Source organism: Rhinoraja longicauda, chromosome 20 (genome assembly GCF_053455715.1).
Source record: "Rhinoraja longicauda isolate Sanriku21f chromosome 20, sRhiLon1.1, whole genome shotgun sequence".
Taxonomy (NCBI): Eukaryota; Metazoa; Chordata; class Chondrichthyes; order Rajiformes; family Arhynchobatidae; genus Rhinoraja; species Rhinoraja longicauda.
The window spans coordinates 8141032-8155829 of NC_135972.1; the positions used below are offsets into that span (position 1 = coordinate 8141032).

General features: G+C 47.9%; 1 protein-coding gene across 3 annotated transcripts in view; it reads right to left on the reverse strand.

Annotated features, from left to right (window-relative positions):
- Window positions 1-14798, reverse strand: part of scube1 (signal peptide, CUB domain, EGF-like 1) — a 208764-nt gene that overhangs the window by 8335 nt on the left and 185631 nt on the right. For all 3 annotated transcript variants that reach the window (XM_078416899.1, XM_078416897.1, XM_078416898.1), the window contains 4 exons: window positions 11271-11474; window positions 9026-9187; window positions 3830-3997; window positions 1480-1641 (listed from right to left, as the gene is read on the reverse strand). In XM_078416899.1, the coding sequence (XP_078273025.1) occupies window positions 1480-1641; window positions 3830-3997; window positions 9026-9187; window positions 11271-11474 (696 nt within the window). The remainder of the gene's footprint in view (window positions 1-1479; window positions 1642-3829; window positions 3998-9025; window positions 9188-11270; window positions 11475-14798) is intronic.

Consider the following 14798-nt stretch of genomic DNA (forward strand, 5'->3'; position numbering starts at 1 on the left):
GTTCCTGTCGCCAGGAATCCTGCAGAACCGAGGCCTAATCAGAGACCCACACCACCCTGGTCACACACTCACTTCACCCCTGCCATCGGGAAGAACACTATTGAACACTCATTAAATTCCCTACATTAGGTCATTAAACACGATTAAACACTCATTAAATTCCCTACATTAGGTCATTAAACACTACAGCAGTAAACTCTGAACTACATAGACTATTATTGTTATTATCGCACTATTATGTTACTAAGTGTACCTATGTGCGTGTGAGTGTGTGTGTATATGTGTGTGTATATGTGTTTATATACACACACTCAACTTTTTTTCTTGTTTATTATATTGTTTACAGTGTATTATGTTTACATATTCTCTTGTGCTGCAGCAAGTAAGAATTTCGTTCTATCTGGGGCACATGACAATAAAACACAAAATGCTGGAGTAACTCAGCGGGACAGGCAGCATCTCTGGAACGAAGGAATGGGTGACGTTTCGGGTCGAGACCCTTCCTCAGACCCGAAACGTCACCCATTCCTTCTCTCCAGAGATGCTGCCTGTTCCCGCTGAGTTACTCCAGCTTTTTTGTGACTGTCTCCGGTGTAAACCAGCGTCTGCAGTTCCTTCCTACACATACGACTGAAACACTCTTTTGACTTCACTAATGACAGCGGGATCCAGAGAGGGGAATGTTTTGACAGGTCACGAGAGGTTTCAGGCTGATGAGGGGTAGCACCCTATGTTTAGTTTGGAGATACAGCATTGAAACAGGCCGTGTGGCCCACTGAGTCTGTGCCAACCATCGATCACCTGTACACTAGTTCTATGTTGTCCCAGTTCCGCAACCTGCACATGAGGAACAATTTGCAGAAGACAGTCTTCGGAATATCGAGGAAACCTGAGCACCCAGAGGAGACCCACACAGTCAATAGACAATAGACAATGGACAATAGGTGCAGGAGTAGGCCATTCGGCCCTTCGAGTCAGCACCACCTTTCACTGTGACCATGGCTGATCATCCACAGTCAGTACCACATTCCTGCCTTCTCCCCATACCCCTTGACTCCGCTATCCTTAAGAGCTCTATCTAACTCTCTCTTTTGAAAGCATCCAGAGAATTGGCCTCCAGTGCCTTCTGAGGCAGAGAATTCCACAGATCCACAACTCTCTCTGGGTGAAGACGTTTTTCCTCACAGGGAGAAGGTTCAAACTCCGCACAGACAGTACCCGAGGTCAAGATTGAACCCAGGTCTCCGGCGCCGTGAGGCAGCAGCTCTACCAGCTGTGCCACAGTGTCTCCCCTTATTCTGCGCTGCTTTGTGAGAATGTAACCCCTGCATGGAACACTAGGTCTCTCTGCAGTTACTGCAGTGAACAAATAGTCCATAGAACACTAGGTGCCCGCATTACAAAATACTCTCTGCAGTTACTGCAGTGAACGAATAGTCCAAACAAGTCTTTGAGCCCAACAGGTTAACAATTACTTACTTTTACACTGGGTGACGTTGGTGGAACCATCAAAGTCTGTGGTCGTGTTTCCAGGGCAGGTGATGCAGTAATTCTGGCCAAACTCTGGCTGATAAGTTGCAACTGGGCATCTAATGCATCTGTGTGTGGTGGAGTTGTAATAGTGACCGGGGGAACAATGAACTGTGGAGAGGTTTATGAACGGTAAAAAATATTTCACTGAGCGATCGACTTAGCCTCGTAAGAAGACACAGAACTGTCATATTCAACACCAAATGTTATGTAAAGTTTCACAGTAAACGTATTAGGAAATACTGAGTTTAACATTTTAATGCCCACTTATTTATGACTTTGTACACCCAGCCAAGACCTCCGGCTAATTAAACTCGAATGTAAAGGAAATATATACATATATTTTTAAATAGTAATAAAATCTGAATTAAAAATTTGAGGTAAAGTAACGTGAATGTAGAGTGAATGGTTACAGATATCAGTTTCCTTGACCAACAGGGGCAAGTGTCTTTGTTTCAACGTGCTACTTCACTACAACAATAAATTGCATTTGCACATCTCCCTCTCTTGTGTGTAAAAACTTCCTTCAACAAACGGGAAGAAAACCGAACGCACAACAAAATGTGCAAATGTCAGGGAGCGAGACCAGAAACCTGGTCAACCAGGTGAGGTTTCAAGCAGAGTCTTAAAGAAGGGGCAACAGGTGAGGCTGACGGGAGGGTTTGGTTGAGTTCATATAGACACAAAAGGCTGGAGTAACTCAGCTGGTCTGAAAGCATCTGTGGAGAGAAGGGTAGATGGCGGTCTGGAGAAGGGTCTCGACCCAAAACCTCACCTGTTCCTTTTCTCCAGAGATTCCGTCTGACCCGCTGAGTTACTCCAGCGTTTTGTGTCTATTTTCCGTTTTAACCAGCACCTGCAGTTCCTTCCTACACGTTTACTTTAGTTTAGAGATACAGCGTGGAAACAGGCCCTTCGGCCCACCGAGTCCGCGTCGACCGGCGATCACCCCGCACATTAATACTATCCTACACACACTAGGGACAATTTTACACTTGTGCCAAGCCAATTAACCTACAAACCTGTACGTCTTTGGAGTGTGGGAGGAAACCGGAGATCTTGGCAGAAAACCCACGCAGGTCACGGTGAGAATGTACAAACTCCGTACAGACGGCGCCCGTAGTCAGGATCGAACCCGGGTCTCTGGCGCTGCAAGGCAGCAACTCTACCGCGGTGCCACTGCGCTGCCCCAGGTGTGTGGCTTTGGAGCAGGTCACTGGCTTCATCGACAGAAAATGGCAGATTGGTCGAGTGATCATGATGAGAGGAACTAGTGTTGTGGAGGTACAAAGTGCCGGAGTAACTCAGCGGGCCAAGGGGCATCATTGGAGAACATGGATAGGTGACGTTTTGGATTGAGACCCTTTGACTTGAAGCATCACCTATCCATGTTCTCCAGAGACGCCGCCTGAACTGCTGAGTTACTCCAACACTTTGTGTCCTTTCGTGTAAACCAGCATCTGCAGTTCCTTGCGGCGATGGGAAGGTGACAAAAGAACTCAACAAGCTAAGGGGAGTTAAGGGATAAGTGAGCGAATATTTGCAGTTATAGTGAAAGAGTGGATGTGGGGAGGATGTTTCCACTAGTGGGAGAGTCTAGGACCAGAGGGCACAGCCTCAGAACTAAAGGACATTCCTTTAGGAAGGAGATGAGGAGAAATTTCTTTAGTCAGAGGGTGGTGAATCTGCGGAATTCATTGCCACAGAAGCCTGTGGAGGCCAAGCCAATGGATATTTTGAAGGCAGAGATAGATAGATTCTTGATTAGTACGGGTGTCAGGGGTTATGGGGAGAAGGCAGGAGAATGGAGTTAGGAGGGAGAGATTCAATGGCGGAGTAGACTTGCTGGGCCGAATGGTCAAATTCTGCTCCAATCACTAATGAAGTTATCCACCAAACATAGACACAAAAAGCTGGAGTAACCCATAGTTTCGGGACTCGAAATGTCACCCATTCCTTCTCTCTAGAGATGCTGCCTGTCCCGCTGAGTTACTCCAGAATTTTGTGTCTACCTTCGGTTTAAACCAGCATCTGCAGTTCCTGTCTAGGAAAAAAACTGCAGATGCTGGTTTAAATCGAAGGTAGACACAAAAAGTTGGAGTAACTCAGCGGGTCAGGCAGCATCTCGGGAGAGAAGGAACGGGTGACGTTTCGGGTCGAGACTGAAGAAGGGTTCTCGACCCAAAACGTCACCCTTCCCTTCTCTCCAGGGATGCTGCCTGTCCCGCTGAGTTGCTCCAGGTTTTGGTGTCTATCTGCAGTTCCTTCCTACACAGGGAATCCACCGAGCCGGACTTACCTCTCGTTTCGCAATCTTGGAAGGAGACAGCGCCCTCGTACTTGGTGAGCAATCCGCCGCCGCAGTAGAAGCACTGCGTGCGGCCCGCTTCCGACTGGAAGGTGCCGATCGGGCACGAGCGGCAAGGCCGGAACCCGTCAGAGGAGAAATGTCCCGCCGAGCACTGGCCTGGAGAAAGAGTGAGGACAATCACACACCATGTCCACCGCTCCTAACCAAACACTAGTGTCCGAGGGGCAAGGTTCCCATGCTGACATTACAATAGACAATAGACAATAGGTGCAGGAGTAGGCCATTCGGCCCTTCGAGCCAGCACCGCCACTCAATGTGATCATGGCTGATCATTCTCAATCAGTACCCCGTTCCTGCCTTCTCCCCATACCCCCTGACTCCGCTATCCTTAAGAGCTCTATCTAGCTCTCACTTGAATGCATTCAGAGAATTGGCCTCCACTGCCTTCTGAGGCAGAGAATTCCACAGATTTACAACTCTCTGACTGAAAAAGTTTTTCCTCATCTCAGTTCCAAATGGGCTACCCCTTATTCTTAAACTGTGGCCCCTTGTTCTGGACTCCCCCAACATTGGGAACATGTTTCCTGCCTCTAACGTGTCCGACCCCTTAATAATCTTACATGTTTCGATAAGATCCCCTCTCATCCTTCTAAATTCCAGTGTATACAAGCCTAGTCGCTCCAGTCTTTCAACATATGACAGTCCCGCCATTCCAGGAATTAACCTAGTAAACCTACGCTGCACGCCCTCAATAGCAAGAATATCCTTCCTTAAAGTTGAAGTTGATTGAAATAGACACATAGAAACAGAGAAAATAGGTGAAGGAGTCGGCCATTCGGCCCTTCGAGCCAGCACCGCCATTCAATATTTGTAAATTTCCCCGGTGTGGGACGAATAAAGGAATATATTATTATTATTAATATGATCGCGGCTGATCATCCAAAATCAGTACCCCATTCCTGCTTTCTCCCCGTATCCCTTGATTCTGTTAGCCCTAAGAGCTAAATCTAACTCTCTCTTGAAAACATCCAGTGAATTGGCCTCCACTGCCTTCTGTGCCAGAGAATTCCACAGATTCACAACTCTCTGTGTGAAAAGGTTTTGCCTCATCTCAGTCCTAAATAGCCTACCCCTTATTCGTAAACTCTGACCCCTGGTTCTGAAATACAGGTGCCGGGAGGATTTGGAGCAGTTAATTTAGTTTTTTAAAAAACATTATTAGCAAGGAACAGGAAAACCCATGAGTAGAATAACCTCCCCTCAGCAGCATGTGCTTTCATAGGTCTGTGGATTATGTTATGGAGATTAGTGAGTTCTTACAATAAGAACAATTTAGTTTAGAGTGCGTGCGTGTGAAATTTTGTAGAGACTGGAAGAATCACGTATGTGTGGCTGCCTCTCACTTGTCATAGAATCATAGAGTGATACAGCGTGGAAACGGGTCCTTCGGCCCAACTTGCCCACACCGGCCAACATGTCCCAGCTACACTAGTCCCACCTGCCCGCATTTGGTCCATATCCCTCCAAACCTGTCCTATACATGTACCTGTCTAACTGCTTCTTAAACGTTGGGATTGTTCAAGTCAAGTCAAGTCAAGTCAAATTTATTTGTCACATACACATACTCGATGTGCAGTGAAATGAAAGTGGCAATGCCTGCGGGTTGTGCACAAAAATAATTACAGTTACAGCATATAAATAAAGTTAATAAGTTACTAAACATAGCACAAAAAGTGTCGACAAAAATTTAGTCTCTGGGGTTATCAAAGTTGACAGTCCTGATGGCCTGTGGGAAGAAGCTCCGTCTCATCCTCTCCGTTTTCACAGCGTGACAGCGGAGGCGTTTGCCTGACCGTAGCATCTGGAACAGTCCGTTACTGGGGTGGCAGGGGTCCCTCATGATCTTGCTTGCTCTGGATCTGCACCTCCTGATGTATAGGTCCTGCAGGGGGACGAGTGTAGTTCCCATGGTGCATTCTGCCGAACGCACTACTCTCTGCAGGGCCATCCTGTCCTGGGCAGAGCTGTTCCCAAACCAGACTGTAATGTTGCCGGACAGGATGCTCTCTACAGCCCCAGAGTAGAAGCAATGAAGGATCCTCAGCGACACTCTGAATTTCCTCAGTTGTCTAAGGTGGTAAAGGCGCTGCTTAACCTTACCCACCAGTGCGGCAATGTGCGTTGCCCACGTCAGATCCTCTGCGATGCGGACTCCCAAGTATTTGAAACTGCTCACCCTATCCACAATAGACCCATTTATCTCCAGTGGCGTGTACGTCCTTGGATGTTTAGCCCTTCTGAAGTCCACAATCAGCTCCTTTGTTTTAGTGACATTCAAGAGGAGGCTATTGTCCTGACACCAGAGTGCCAGATCAGCCACCTCCTCCCGGTAGGCCTTCTCATCGTTGTTGGAGATCCGGCCCACCACCACAGTGTCATCAGCAAACTTGATGATGGAGTTTGAGCTGAACCTGGCCCTACAGTCATGTGTTTACAGGGAGTACAGTAGGGGGCTAAGGACGCAGCCCTGGGGGGATCCTATGTTCAGGGTGAGGGAGCTAGATGTGTGTTCCCCCATCCTGACCAATTGGGGCCTGGCAGTGAGAAAGTCCAGGACCCAGGCACACAGAGGGGTGCTAAGCCCCAGTTCCAGCAGCTTCTCAACCAGTCTGCTGGGGACTATTGTGTTGAATGCTGAACTAAAGTCAATGAACAGCATCCTCACATAGCCCCCCTGGCTGTCCAGATGAGCCTCTACTATCTCCTCTGGCAGCTCGTTCCATTCACCCACCACCCTCTGTGTTGAAAAGTTACCCCTCAGATTCCTATTAAATCTTTTCCCCTTCACCTTAAACCTATGTCCTCTGGTCCTCGTGTGCATCTACCCGATCTATTCCTCTCATGATTTTATGCACCTCTATAAGATCACCCCTCATCCTCAACTTAAACGTGCCATGTTGTCCTGTGGAGACATTGCAGTTTGCATAGCACAAAAAGTAAGGAAATTTGTGTTTGGTAGATTATTTCTTTGTTGTAACAATGCTTCTTGGCAATAAATCTTATACCGTTGGAAAGCCTGTTTATTTCCCTTTTAAATGGTGGCACATTTGTAAGGAACATGCATTTGTAGGATGAGCAGCAGAGCTGAGTATATGGGTTGCGCCCATGAAAAATTTGCCAAATCTTCTCTGCCAATGCCAAACAGCTTATTCTGTTGTTGCTATTGACTCTTGTTTTGAGCTTCTGGTACCCCCAGGTGCTGACAATCAGGTGCCTGATTGGCACCTGATTGGCAGCATCTGTGAGCATGGGCCCTGCTACAGTGGTCAGTAGGTGTCTGCTCCAAGAATCGGCATGCCACGTTTGACTGATCTGGATAGGGCCCGTGCGATAGGGCAACTTCAAGCTGGTGTTCCGCAAAACCAAGTTGCGGCATTATTTGGAGTGAGCCCTAGTACCATCTCCAAAGTGAAGGCCAAGTTCCATATAACGGGGGATGTCAGAGACAGGCCGCGGAGTGGGCGTCCCAAAAAGACGACACCTGAAGAAGACCGTTTCCTCACCCTGTCAGCACTTAGGAACCGTAGGCTGTCTTCTACAGATTTGCAGTCAAGGTTTGCAGGATGATATGGCCGACGGCTCTCTGCCCAGACAATTCGGAACAGACTGCACGCAGCCGATCTCCGGTCTCATAGGGCTGCCAGGAGGCCTGCCATGACTGCCCTTCATCGTCAGGCCCGTTTGCGCTGGTGTCGGCAACACGTGCACTGGAACCTGAACATGTGGAGGAACGTTATGTTCAGCGATGAGTCCAGATTTTGCCTACGGCAGTTGTATCATAGGGTCAAAGTGTGGAGAAGACGCGGAGAACGCTATGCTGATTGCTGCACCGATAGAGTAACATCTTTTGGTGGAGGCAGTGTGATGGTGTGGGGCGGCATCTCCCTCACTGGAAAAACGAGGCTTGTCATCATTGGAGGCAATCTCAATGCAGAGAGATATCGAGATGAAATTCTGCAACCAGTGGCAATCCCATATCTCCACAGTCTGGGACCGAACTCTCTCCTCCAAGATGACAATGCTCGCCCCCACAGAGCAGGGTTTCTCAGAGACTACCTCCAGAATTTGGGAGTGGGGAGGATGGAATGGCCTGCCAGCAGTCCTGACCTCAACCCCATTGAACACTTGTGGGATCAGCTTGGGCGTGCTGTTCGTGCCAGAGTGACCAACACAACCACGTTGGCTGACTTGCGACAAATGCTGGTTGAAGAATGGGATGCCATCCCACAACAGTGTGTGACCAGGCTGGTGACCAGCATGAGGAGGAGGTGCCAGGCTGTTGTGGCTGTGTCTGGTTCTTCCACACGCTACTGAAGCTCCTGTTTATTAAATGAATAAATTGTTAAATTGCCAATATGTCTCGTTTCTTCAGACTTCAATCATCCAATCCACCAAACAACACCGAACAAGAGTCAATGGCAGAATAAGCTGTTTGGCATTGGCAGAGAAGATTTGGCAGATTTTTCATGGGCGCAACCCACATACTCAGCTCTGCTGCTCATCCCACAAATGCATGTTCCTTACAAATGTGGCACCATTTAAAAGGGAAATAAACAGGCTTTCCAACGGTATAAGATTTATTGCCAAGAAGCATTGTTACAACAAAGAAATAATCTACCAAACACAAATTTCCTTACTTTTTGTGCTATGTTTATATGATATACTAGTATTAGATAGGTTTCTTCTAGTTTAGTTTGGTTTCCTTTAGAGATACAGCGTGGAAACAGACCCTTTGGCCCACCGAGTCCGCACCAACCAGCGATCTCTGAACACCAGTCTATCCTACACACTAGGAACACTTTATAATCTTATTGAAGCCAATTAACCTACTCACCTATACGTCTTTGGACTGTGGTAGGAGACCAGAGCGACCGGAGAAAACCCACACAGTCACAGGAAGAACGTACAAACTCGAACGTACAAACACAGCCCCCGTGGTCAGGATGGAACCTGGGTCTCGTGAGCGATGGGAGCAGAACTAGGCCAACAGGTCTACTCCGCCATTCCATCATGGCCGCTCAGTCTTACCCTGCGACCCCCATTCTCCTGGGTCCCTGGCGCTGTAAGGCAGCAGCTCTGCCGCGTGTCAAGATTGGAAGAGGGGCGTAGAAGGGACGTGCTCACCTCCGCACTCGGACATGTTGTGAGCTCCGGTCATGCCTTGTCCGTCGCTGCTCGGACACGGCTCGCAGGACAGCTGCCCCTTCATGTCCTGGTAGGTGCCCGGTGCACACGGCAGGCATTGGTTCACCTGTCCACTGTAGTAGCGTCCGGCTTCACAGCTGACTGCAACAACAACACAGGTTGGTGACTGACCCAATCCCCCATTCTGCCCCTCCACTACCCGCCACCCTGTAAAGTTCACACGCTATCTTAACACTGCGCGACGAAATAAATCATGTATTTTACAATAAGGGATGTAAGGTCATAAGCAATAGGAGTAGAATCAGGCCATTCGGCCCATCAAGTCTACTCCGCCATTCAATCATGGCTGATCTATCTCTCCCTCCTAACCCCATTCTCCTGCCTTCTCCCCATAACCTCTGACACCCAGAATAATGCACATACCCACGAGGTCTCTTCCCAGCTGTTATCAGGCAACTAAACCAGCCGACCACAACCAGTGAGCAGTGCTGAACTACTATCTACCTCATTGGTGACCCCCGGGCTATCTTTGATCGGACTTTACTGGCTTTACTGGCGGTGCTGGCTCGAAGGGCCGAATGGCCTACTCCTGCACCTATTGTCTATTGTTTACCTTGCACTAAACATTATTCCCTTATCATGTATCTGTACGCTGTAAATGGCTCGATTGTAATCATGTATTGTCTTTCTGCGGACTGGATAGCACGCAATCTTTTCACTGTACCTCGATACACGTGACAATACACTAAACTGAAACAGCTATAATACCCGATTCTACCCCTCCATTATCCATCATCCCATAAGGTCTTCACATTGTCTTTATACGGAGGGAATAAATAAATCATGTATTTTACAATAAAGGATATGATAACGTACATATGGGGCGGCGCGGTGGCGCAGCGGTAGAGTTGCTGCCTTGCAGCGCCAGAGACCTGCGTTCGATCCTGACTATGGGGGCTGTCTGTACGGAGTTTGTACGTTCTCCTCGTGACCTGCGTGGGTTTTCCCTGGGATCTCCGATTTTCTCCCAAACTCCAATGACGTGCAGGTTTGTAGGTTAAATGGCTTGGTATCAATGTAAAAATTGTCCCTAGTGTGTGTAGGATAGTGTTAAATTGTGGGGATCGCTGGTCGGCGTGGACTAGGTGGGCCGAAGGGCCTGTTTCCGTGTTGAATTTCTAAACTAAACTAAACTCCCCTCTCTCCTACCTCCACCCTAGTCTTTCAGTTTAGTTTAGTTTAGTTTAGAAACAAAAACAGGCCCTTCAGCCCACCGATTCCATGCTGGCCAACGATCCCCGCTCACTAACACTATCCTATACACCGTCTCGGGACAACTTTATCTTTAAAATAAACAAAACTAAGAGAGCATCGTGTTTAGGTGAGAGGAAGAAGTTTTAAGGAAGACTTGAGGGGCAATTTGATAGTGGGCCTGTACTCGCTGGAGTTTAGAAGGATGAGGGGGGACCTCATTGAAACTCACCGAATAATAAAAGGCCTGGATGCCTAGTGGTAGAGTCTAGAACCAGATGTCATAGCCTCAGAATTAAAATCAAGTCAAGTCAAGTTTATTTGTCACATGCACATACACGATGTGCAGTGAAATGAAAGTGGCAATGCCTGCGGATTGTGCACAAAAAAGAATGATAGTTACAGCATATAAATAAAGTTAATACAGTTAATACAGAGAAGACAAAATTTAGTCCCTGGATTTTGTCTTCTCTGTATTAACTGTATTAACTGTATTAACTAGGACGTTCCTTTAGCAAGGAGACGAGGAGGAATTTCTTTAGTCAGAGGGTGGTGAATCTGTGGAACTCTTTGCCACAGAAGGCTATGGAGGCCAAGTCGGTGGATATTTTTAAGGCAGAGATAGATAGATTCTTGATTAGTACGGGTGCCGGGGGTTATGAGGAGAAGGCAGGAGAATGGGGTTAGGAGGGAGAGATAGATCAGCCCATGATTGAATGGCGGAGTAGACTTGATGGGCCGAATGGCCTAATTCTGCTACTACCACTTAGGGTGTGAGATAGTTTGTTGCTACAGATCCCACCATGCGCTGTGAACTGGCTCCACGGTGGGATAACACGATCTACGCGGACAACGGTTCAGTCTGAGGAAGGGTCTCGACCCGTAAACATCACCCGTGCCTTCCCCTCCAGAGACGCTGCCTGTCCCGCTGAGCCACTGCAGCACTTTGTGTCTGTCGCGGACTAACACTCACCGCATTTGCCATCCTGCAGCACCTGCCCTGTGCTGCACACCGCTTGGTTCTCGTGCATCCTGGCAGGTTTCTGGGCCACCTCGTATTCTGTCCCGGAGAACTGGATGTAGAATTGCTGCTTATTAATTGACTTCCTCAGTGTTTTGATTGCCGTCTGCAGCTTTTGCTCCATCCTCTTGCGCACGCAGTCCATGTTGCAGGAGTCTGTGGGGGAGACGGGTGCAGAGAACGTTATCAACGGTCACATTGTTTTTATTTACTACTGTTGCATTTTTCCATTGAGGAACACCAATTCCAAAAGCATGGCCTATTACTGAAGCAACGTGCTGGCGCTCCAAGTCCTGAGGGCGAGAGAAAGCATCAGGCTATTAAACATGTCAGAAAAAACTGCAGATGCTGGTTTAAATCGAAGGTAGACACAAAATGCTGGAGTAACCCAGAGGGTCAGGCAGCATCTCTGGAGAGAAGGAATGGGTGACGATTCGGGTCTCGACCCTTCTTCAGACTGAAGGGTCTCGACCCGAAATGTCACCCATTCCTTCTCTCCCGAGATGCTGCCTGACCCGCTGAGTTACTCCAGCATTTTGTGTCTACCCAGGCTATTAAACACTACAACCTCACTAAGCTCTGAATTACATAGACTATTATTGATATTAATGTACTATTAGTATCTGTTTGTTTTTTATGTGTACGTATGTGTGTACGTGTGTATGTGTATATATATATATGTATGTATAGTTTGTCCAGGAAGGAACTACAGATGCTGGTTTAAACCGAAGGTAAACACAAAATGTTGGAGTAACTCAGCAGGTCAGGCAGCATCTCTGGAGAGAAGGAATGGGTGACGTTTCGGGTCGAGACCCTTCTTCAGACTAGTCAGGGAAACGAGAGATATAGACGATGATGTGGAGATAAAGAACAATGAATGAAAGATAAGCAATGTTCTATATCTCTCCAACTCATCGTCGATAGTTACTCCAGCTTTTTGTGTCTATCTTCTGTATTTTTTGTACGTACTCCCCGTGACCACGTGGGTTTTTAGAGTCATAGAGTCAAACTGGAAACAGGCACTTCGGCCCAACATGCCCATAAACCTACCTGTCCGGTCTACACAAGCCCCACCTTGCCTGTGTTTGGCCCATTTCCCTCTAAACCCATCCTATCCATGTACCTGTCCAAATGTTTCTTAAACGTTGAGATATCATATATCATATATATCATATATATATACAGCCGGAAACAGGCCTTTTCAGCCCACCAAGTCCGTGCCGCCCAGCGATCCCCGTACATTAACACTATCCTACACCCACTAGGGACAATTTTTACATTTACCCAGCCAATTAACCTACATACCTGTACGTCTTTGGAGTGTGGGAGGAAACCGAAGATCTCGGAGAAAACCCACGCAGGTCACGGGGAGAACGTACAAACTCCTTACAGTGCAGCACCCGTAGTCAGGATCGAACCTGAGTCTCCGGCGCTGCATTCGCTGTAAAGCAGCAACTCTACCTCTGCGCTACCGTGCCGAGATAGTACCTGCAACGTCCTCCCACATCTCAAAGACGTGTGGGTTTGCAGGTTAATTGGCTTCTTAATTGTCCCGAGTGCGTAGGATTTGTTGTGAATTTGTGGCATTCTCTGCCTCGGAAGGCAGTGGAGGCCGATTCACTGGGTGCATTCAAAAGAGAGTTAGATAGAGCTTTTAGGGCTAGCGGAACGGCCTAGTCCTGCACCTATTTTCTATGTATCTATGATAGAACTGTTCGCTGGTCGGCGCGGACTCATTGGGCCGAAGGGCCTGTTTCCACGCTGTGTCTCTGAACTAAACGAAACCTATGCAATTTCTAGACTGTTCAGCAGGGGGAGCTGTTTAGTGAAGATTTGTGGCTGAAACACATATGATATTTATGGTGCGATGTGGACACAAGTGGAACAAGCTTAATGGGGAGTCTAAATAAGGGTCCTATCTTCTTCGCCTATCCACGTTCCCCAGAGATGCCCCCTGACCCGCTGAGTTACTCCACCACTCTGTGCCTATTTTTTCAATCAATCCAAGCTTCTTTGGATAGCAGAACTAATTACCACATGCTAAACATATAAACTATTACCGGGCCAAACCTTTACCCTCTCAAACAGAGTCCACGCAATTGAAGCCATTTCTCAACGGGCTTTAGTGTGTCACTGGGTTAGACACTTGTCTTTTTTCACAAAGTGGATTTTGTGCCAGGGCTAATTCATAGCGGGTCAGGCAGCATCTCTGGAGAAAATGGATAGGTGATGTTTTGAGTTGGGACCCTTCAGACCCGACCCGAAACGTCTCCTATCTATTTTCCCCAGAGATGCTGCCTGACCCGCTGTTGGATTAAAATGAATAGGAGACATTTCGAGCCGGGTCTGAAGAAGGGTCCCGACTCGAAACGTCACCAATCCATGTTCTCCAGAGATACTGGATTATCAGCGAGGCCAAGAGCAGGCTCGGCGATCGTTTCACTGAACACCTCCGCTCCGTCCGCCTAAACCTACCTGATCACCCGGTTACTGGACAAATTATCTCCCCCTCCCATTCCCACACTTACCTTTCTGGCCTGGGCCTCCTCCATTGTCAGAGTGAGGCCCAGTGCAAATTGGAGGAACAGCACCTCATATTTCGCTTGGGCAGTTTACACCCCAACGGTATGAACATTGACTTCTCTAACTTCAAGTAACCCTTGTTTTACCTCTCTCTCCATCCCCTCCCCCTTCCCAGTTCTTTGACCAGTCTGACTGTCCCGATGACATTTTATCTCTATTCAGTCTGAAGAAGGGTCTCGACCCGAAACGTTCAGTCTGAAGAAGGGTCTCAACCCGAAACGTCGCCCATTCCTTCTCTCCTGAGATGCTGCCTGACCTGCTGAGTTACTCCAGCATTTTGTGAATAAATACCTTCGATTTGTACCAGCATCTGCAGTTATTTTCTTATACTATTTTATCTCTATTTGCTTTGTTGTTACCTTCTCCCAGCTAACAATGATCCATTCTACATGTTCCTTGATCTCCGTCCCCTTTATCTTGTTTTCACACCTTACACTTCCTTATCTATGTATCTTCCTCCCCCCCTGACGTCAGTCTGAAGAAGGGCCTCGACCAGAAACGTCACCCATTCCTTCTCTCCAGAGATGCTGCCTGACCCGCTGAGTTACTCCAGCAGTTTTGTGTCTATCGTCGGTTTAAACCAGCTTCTGCAGTTCCTTCCTACACATTTCTCCAGAGACTCTGCCTGAACGGCCGAGTTACTCCGGCACTTTGCGTCTATCTTTGGTGCGAGCCAGCGTCTGCAGTTCCTTCCCTTCTGCAAGTCTCTGCAACAGGGAAAAATGCAAAGTGTGCAAGCTCTAGACAGGACGGCGAGGACGGGAGCAGGAGGTCAACCGGGAGTGTCGGAGGAGTCGGCAGCTGGGAAGACAAACGTCCCCACGAGCAAGAACCAAACGTCTGATCAATGATTTGGTGTGACAGGAATGACTGAGGAGGAAAAAGGCCAGGCAGTGA